General features: G+C 38.7%; 1 protein-coding gene across 1 annotated transcript in view; it reads right to left on the bottom strand.

Annotated features, from left to right (window-relative positions):
* Positions 1-802: 802 nt before the first annotated feature.
* MTA3 (metastasis associated 1 family member 3) overlaps positions 803-7,891 on the bottom strand; it is a 200,378-nt gene continuing 193,289 nt past the window's right edge. Inside the window, exon 19 of the mRNA XM_061625370.1 lies at positions 803-998. Coding sequence (XP_061481354.1) covers positions 848-998 — 151 coding nt within the window. The 3' untranslated portion in view covers positions 803-847. The remainder of the gene's footprint in view (positions 999-7,891) is intronic.

Genomic DNA, 7,891 nt, shown 5'->3' with positions numbered 1-7,891 from the left:
TCAAGAAAGAATCTGTCTGCTGGAGCTGCTGAAGATTATGTAACAATGTCAACAAATAATGAAACAGATTTAATGTTACATTAAATAAATAACTGTCAGCCCAGCAGTTGCTACTCATAAAAGCTACCATGCCAAAGTACTGCTTCTTTTCAGGATTTGATAGAAAATCATTCAGCGTTGGTTACTGATGATTGCTGGAGACCTAATTCAACATCAGCCTGCATTCAGAATCTTCTATGCATGTCTTCTTTCTATCGCTTAGATTCTCAGCACTTCTGAAAATCAGTATATCTCAAGCAGGGCACCCCAAAATCAAGTTAAGACAACGTAACTTGGTATTTGTCCTTCAACAGATAGCTCCATGTTTGGGGTGGGATAGTGCAATATATCGAGAGCATCAAAGGGAAGATTCATCAGTATGCTAGTATGAATGCATACAAATGGATTCAGAGAGCTCGTGTTACTGATGAAACTTTATTTATATGATGTGCAGCGCCACAAGATAGTCTTGGTAGAAGGAAGCAGTAGCAGAAAGTTCATAGATGATCGATAAACAGGTTGTCTGAGTCTATCCTGAAGGTATCATTCTCCATTTTCTCACTGAGGGGATGCCAGCTGTGATTGAAAAAGTTTGAGAGAATCATCTTATATCCTGGTTGCCTTATCTGAAAGCACTCCTTGCATTCATGAAAAAGACCAAATCGGTATTTTACTGTTTAATAAAACAAGATACAACCTTTAACTCTCCTTACTGTGTAAAAACACAGAAAGAACATTCTTTTGTCCAGTTTCAGAAAATTTTCTTTATGGGGTGATGCTTTTATAAAATAGCCACAAAAAAAGATTTTCACTGTTGTGTCTTCAGCTGTGAATGATTGCTCAAATTATCTTGAGTCTCTTTGTGAGTCAGAAGGGACTTTGCCTTCCTCAGAATTAAAGTGCATGGGGTCCTACAAGCTCTTTTCAGTTGTGATCGAGTAAACTGCTTACGGCATTTTCTGTATGGGGGAAAATACACACATGGAGAGAGAAGTTATTTCTCAACATGGATTTATATTTTTTTAAAAAAATACAAACTCGTTACTATGCCAATCAGAGGAGTGGGGATGGTCGATGGAGAAAGAGGTTCAGAAAATAAAGAAATTCATCTGATTGCAAATTGACTAACAGTGTGCAATCCTATATACTAGGCTTGATTCATATTGTTGGAACAACATGGTTGCCACTTCCCAGGCTGCTTCAACAGTATCTAAAATTGCAAAATTGCACAGGAAGGGCAACTCAGGCAGAAAGCTAGTGTGGAAACTTCCCAAGTGACTGAAGCTTCCCATATAATTTTGCAATTCTGTCCAATACCAGAGCAGCATGGGATGCATCTATGTGACTAATATTGATAGTCTAATTGACTAAAGGTGCTGAATAAACTTCTTAGTGGAGTGGGTCACCTTCGCTTCTAGGCCAGGGCAGGGAATCTGTGCCTCTCCAGATGTTGCTGGACTACAACACTCTATAATTTCTAACTATTGGCTGCAGTTGATGAGAGCTAGAGTCCAACAATATCTGAAGGGGCACAGATTCTCTGGCTCTGATCTATACCCACAGTTGTGATCAATATTGCAAAATGGTTTGTATCTCTTTAAAGGAGATATTGACCACAGAACCTGCTGCAGATTTAAGTTGATTATAAATGCACTCTTAAGCAGTGCTCAAAATGCAGGGGGGGGAGTAGGGGTCCTTAAAGGTAGGTCAGCCTCAGCTCCTGACTCCCCACAGGTGTAGCCAAGTTATCCCCTCCCTAACCTTAAGGGGGCCATCTCAAAAGGTAAGGCAGCCAGGCCCCTTCTGCCCCTCTTTTAAGTCAAGCCCTGTCTTGACATTACCAAGGACAGATAGGCATAGTTGTCAAAAGCTACCATGGGCCAAAACCTGAGCCAGAGTATCATTTGCAATTGATGTTGTTACTCCAATCTAGTTAAGGAAATACACCTGGGTAAGCAGGTTTTGCATGCTTTCTGTTGGGCTGGATGAGGAACCCTATGTGTTAATCTGATGCACATTCAAATGTTCATCTGAATGTAGATGCCTTCTATATTCTCAGTGTATTGATTTCAATGGCATGTACATTTGAGTGCAAATTTTAATGGGTGCCTTATCCACATTCAACAATAGTAATTTGCACATAAATACTTGTGTGTGTGTGTGTGTGTGTGTGTGTGTGTGTGTGTGTGTGTGTGTGTTTGTTTAGTCTTTAACATCAGAGTTAGATTCCTGTGTCTGCATGCAGCTGCACACAGAACTGAGTACAATGTATTAAATGAGGCTTACTCCTGGGTAAATGGGAATAGGATTGCATCTTGAAATTGCTACAGAATTCTGATAGTAATTAATGTTTAAGCCTGCTTATACTGTCTACAGGAAGGAAGGCATTTTCTAGTGGCAGAATGAAAGGTAGTTTGTAACATTTTCACTTTAAGGAAGGGAATATAATAGGATGTGGGGTTTTTAAATCTATGCACATGGGGCTGAAGAATCAGCAATGCCTTACAAGAATCAGCAATGCCTTACAAGAGAAACATAGGTTTGCTCTATGCAAACTCTTCTTATGATGCTGTCAACATAGCATATATCACAACAAGACTACAAACATCCTGTCATCATTTTCAGGTCTGGTAGTTTGCAATGTTCAAAATTAAAAGAGAAATACCCTAGCTGTACCAAGGAAAAGAAAAGCAAACAAATATTAAAAATAATATTCCCTTCTGCCCTCAAGCAGAACAATCTTCTCATAGGTATTTTGATAGCACATAAGCAGGAAATTATGTGGAGAAAATAGCCCACATGAACAGATGAAAAATCCTCTTTTCTTTATGAAACATTATTTTAATCTCCATGTCTCTTACACCCTCACCCCCCCTACAACTTGTTCAGCATCTCATTTGAAATATTATGCATGAAATTCATGTTATTTGCAGGAAGGGAGGATCAACAATATTGGAAAAGATAAAATGTAACCCCTTTTCAAAGAAAGGCAGAAGGATAAAAAAAAAGACCAATTTTTAACTTCAGAATTATTTAATTCAGATTAATTTAAATTTCTGTTATTCAATCCAAATGAAATCTGAATAGGGCCCTTTTATGTTAATTTTTTTCTTAAAGAATTGCACATCTTGAGCAAATATTTTCTGCCATTCTCTCTATTTATATAATTGTTTATATATAAATGCAATAGTGTTATCTACATAAGTTAATGCTATTTTTACACTAGCACATCTCAACTGTAGTCTTTAATATTTTGTTCCCAAACTGCAATCTGTAAGTCTGTAAGATTCTTCATGGACCCAGTAAAATGCAGAAGAAATAAAATAATAATTAAGGTGGATTGGAGATCAATGCAAAGTGTGTTAGGACTTTGTTCCCTTTCTTTAAATGAAGGGTATGCATACATAGGAGAATATATTCACTTTTTTCATTTCATTTCTTTTTGTATATTTATAAACACACACACACATACACACACAAATGGAGATGTGTAGAATAAGCCAGTTGTGGGCAGAAGGTAGATTGGGCTCTACTGGTAAATATCTGAGTGAACAGCTGCAGATTGGCAAGGATTTCCAGTTTCCAACTGTTGAACAACAGCAACAACGAAGTAACTTTTCCCCACCTAAAGTAGGCTGAAGAAAGCTAACGGGCAAAGGACTGTGATCTCAGTTTAGTACTGGAACTGAAAACAAATGCCTAGGCTCAGACAGAGGCACTTTGTTCTTTAATTCTGACGCCAGGTCTTTTATCTGGTTATGGTTGGGTAGATTTTGGGGTAAAGTCAAATAGTACAGTAAAAGTAAAAATGTTTTTTAAAAATAGATCCAAGAAGCCTGAAGCCTCCCCAGACCCATAGCTGTGGGGTCTGCCCCTAAATATTTTCTGCTTTCCCCTTAATATTTTTTTTATGAAAAACAATTAATTAAATTCATTACAGAAAAAAAAAATCACCCCTACTATTTTTGTGGGCCCCTGCCCCAAACCTTTAGGCTGGCTACAGGTTGAGTCTCCCCACCCCTTGTCTAGCAGATTTTTGTTTTATTATAGAGTAAAATTACATAAAGATATAGAAGTCACTGAATGAAGGGAGGGTTAAAGAGACTGGAAAGCAATAGAATGAATGGAAGGAAACCTTTATAGGGTAGAGAGCTTGGTTTACACAACTACACAAGTCTGTGTCTGTGTTGGAATTGCTTTTTAATAGTTTGTAAACCTTTTTTAAAATGTTTTTAACCTTTTTTTTCTTTTTTAAGATGTCTTCAAAGCTTTTTAAAAAATGTTTTTAAAGATGTTGTGTTTTAATGTATTTTAAAGTCTGTTTTTATGATGCTTTAAAGTGTTTTAGTGCTTTTGTTTGCCGCCCTGGGCTCATGCTGGGAGGGAGGGTGGGATATAAATCAAATAATAAATAATAATAAATAAATAAACTAATAAATTGATGATTTGCCAAGCTAGATGAGGGATGTTCAAAAGATCTATGTTGCTATCAGTTTGGAATCCTTGTGCCAGAGTATAAAATTCTCAGGTTTTGCTAAGAATTGTTATGTTTTTTGGCAGGGGGGAATCTAATCTAGACAAACTGAAAGACAAAACCTCCTTGCTCCCCCTCCAACTGCCACCATTTGCCATCTACTGCTGCTTCAGGGGAAAGAAACACACAGACAGCAACACACTCCGGGTTGGGGCAACAACTGCACTACCCCCTTCCGGTTTCCTTTCAGATCTTAATTGAAAAGAACAAGGCTGCTGCTGTTCACATATTTAGGCTGCAATCCAATACACATTTACTCAGAAGCAAGCTCCATTGGGTTCATTGGGACTTACTCCCAGGTAAGTGTGTACTGGATAGCAGCCTTATTTACTATTTAATTTAGCATTTATTTGCATTTCTCACATTTTTATCCTAGTTTTTTCCCCCACCAAGCTCATGCTGATGCTTACTTTTTGCTTTATAATCAACCCTGTGAGGCAGCTCAGGCTGAAGAAGGCCGGGGTAGGAAATCTTTTTGATCCTGAGGGCCACATTCCCTCATAGGCAACCTTGGGGGAGACACATATAAGAAATGGGTGGGGCCAGAACAAAAATGGACAGAACAATGGATGTGACCCTTACTTTTGTACAGCAGGCTACATTCCAGACATACAAACCTTAGAGGTTTCTACACACATGGGCTGTGGGCACACTAGTCAGTTCAAAAGCACCAGAATGATTTATCTGGCTGCATTTGAAGCAACTCTGCCCCTGCTAGACACACCTCCTTTCTCCACTGCTGACTTCAGACCTTTTAGGACTGCCCACAGCATACTGTTGGGCCAATCGCTGTCTCTGCCTGAGCCTACAGCAAAGCATTTCGCGGCTGGAAGGCAAAAAGGGTGGGTCTATCAATCAGTTGCAAAATTTCTCTGAAGCTGATTTTTCTTTAAAAAATGCACTCGAGCTGATCCGACCAGGCTTCAGAATAAAAAGGGGTGGAATTTGACTAGTGTTGTGTGCCCCCATTTTCAGAAAAAAGAGGTGGAGACATACTGGAACCAGCACACACACGCACACACACGCATATCGCTCCATCCAGGCAAGCAGGAGGCAATATCACTATGGCAATAAGGGACTATAAGAACCCACAGGTAGACTAGAGTAAGAGATAGTGACTTCCCCAATGGAATGCTAACCTATCATTATTGTTCTGTGACACAGTCAAGCAACATGTGGCCCTCCAGAAGTTCCATCCAGCATGGCCAGAAGTCAGGAATGATGGGAGCTGGAGTCCAACAACACCTGGAGACTTCCCCATCCCTGTGCTATGAAATGTTTAAATATGGCTCAGTGCTGTGAGCTTCTAATTGTCCACACAGCCTTCCAGAATCTGACATTTGGGTCCTTGGGATCCTAAAACAGCCACAACACAGCAAAGGATCTTGTCACTGATACAATAGTGTCAAAACTCCAATGCTATCAGTATTGTTTGTCCCTGCCACATCAGTGTACCTCCATTATCTATGCACTGATGGGAAAGGGACAAAGGCCACACCAGTCCTAGGGTCAGTGAGCAGTTCAGGATCCTCTGCACTGGCATAATCATGCTCTTTCCAGGCCAGTTCTAGCTTCAAGATGTTTACAGGAAACAGCTGTAAACATGTAAAAGTAGGCAAAAGTTGCATAGCCTTGCCTTACGTTCAACAAATTATTTGTTTATTTAGCAAAAAATTAACACCATATGGTTGTAGCCTTTTACAGGAAGGGAGAGGAAAGAAAAGGATTCTAACCCATTCTCTCTCTTAATTTTATTTTTCTAAACACAATGGAAAAGGGGGGAAAGGTAGCCATCATTAAAGTTCAATTTCCTGTGTCTTTATCACTGTGTATCTTTTTAAAAGTAAGGATTCTTTTTTGTGGCCAAATGAATTTAATATGCTTTAAAAGAGATAACATCATCTAATGTTTTGCCCCTTGTTCTAGCTGTGGTTTGACCCCTTGGTTGCTTTGAAAACGTGACTGAAGTGTGAGGATCAGAGGATCTGACTTTGACATTGTAATGAAATGCTAACAATGGATCCTATTAATTGCATCCATGTGGCATTTGATAGAGAGAGGCATTTGCATGTGCATGAAGATGTGGACACACAGATTTAAGATGTAGAAAGCTAGTCTGGAAAAACAGACAAGCTGTTCACGCTGCATCTCCTTTTGTTCTATTGTGATTGCGGGAATATGTATCTGCACATCTACCCCATCGATCTACATAGGATTCCTTCATTATCCATGTGTAGCAGGATGCTGTGTCAGTTCTCACATGCAAAAGCTAGTACAGTGGATCTTGCTTTCTACAATGTACCTGCTGCACAGGTGAAAGGATGTCTGGGTGACTAGCAATTAACAAGATACTGTGTTGCTTGTGTTTAGGAGTGCTTGAATTAATTTTTTGTCAATTCCAGTGCAAACTGGCCTGATCTAGATCTCCCAGACTAATGTGTGGATCAGACTGTAATTCATTTTTGGATTTTGCATTTGTCTGAATTTTGCAAAAAGTGTTTAAAAAAAAATTTAGAAATGCAAATGTTAAGATAAAATTTATGATTAAATATGAATTGAAATATGGAAGATTAAGGCAAAAATGGGATGGAATGAATTTATGAACACATGTAGCATTGACACAGAACAGAAATAGGCTGATTCGTCCATCCCTAGTTGTATTGTTAGCCATCCAGAGTTAACAACAGAATACTATTCGTGTTTACTCAGAAGTAAGACCCACTGTTGTGATGGAGCTTATTTCAAGTCTGCATAGGACTGCATCCTAAAAGTGACGAACATGAGCCAAATATTGACGTGATTGAACCTTGGTAGTTCTCTGTTTTGATTTAAATACAGCACAGTGCTTTCTCCATAAATGTAAATCTATTTTTACTCTGGTACATCTCAGTTGCAATCCTTAACATTTTGCTTCCCATCCCTATGCTGCATGGAGTTCCATCATAGAAAAAAAATCACGAATAGGCAAAAAACTCTTGTGGTACCTATGGCCAACCGATATTCCTATCAAACTTTAAGCAGGGAATTTGGGCATTGTAGTGAATGCACCAGGGGACCAGGAGGCCTGATCTCCTTTCTGAGATATTGTACTGCCCTACAAATATGCAAACATCTTGTGAATGGTAATGTCTAGAAGTATACACACTTGTAATCAAGTGTTCTGTTTGAACAGAAAATGTAGAATATGCACTTTCCTGCATAAGTAAGCAAATCTATAATTTATATTTGATTAGAAAAGTATTTTTGGTGTTGTACTTCTGCCATTATTTTAACTTCATATGAGAGAGACCCCAAATGCAAATGTGTACATTATAAATA

Source organism: Rhineura floridana, chromosome 4 (genome assembly GCF_030035675.1).
Source record: "Rhineura floridana isolate rRhiFlo1 chromosome 4, rRhiFlo1.hap2, whole genome shotgun sequence".
Taxonomy (NCBI): Eukaryota; Metazoa; Chordata; class Lepidosauria; order Squamata; family Rhineuridae; genus Rhineura; species Rhineura floridana.
Note: the sequence above shows the minus strand (reverse complement) of the source record. Positions and strands in the feature narration are given on the sequence as shown.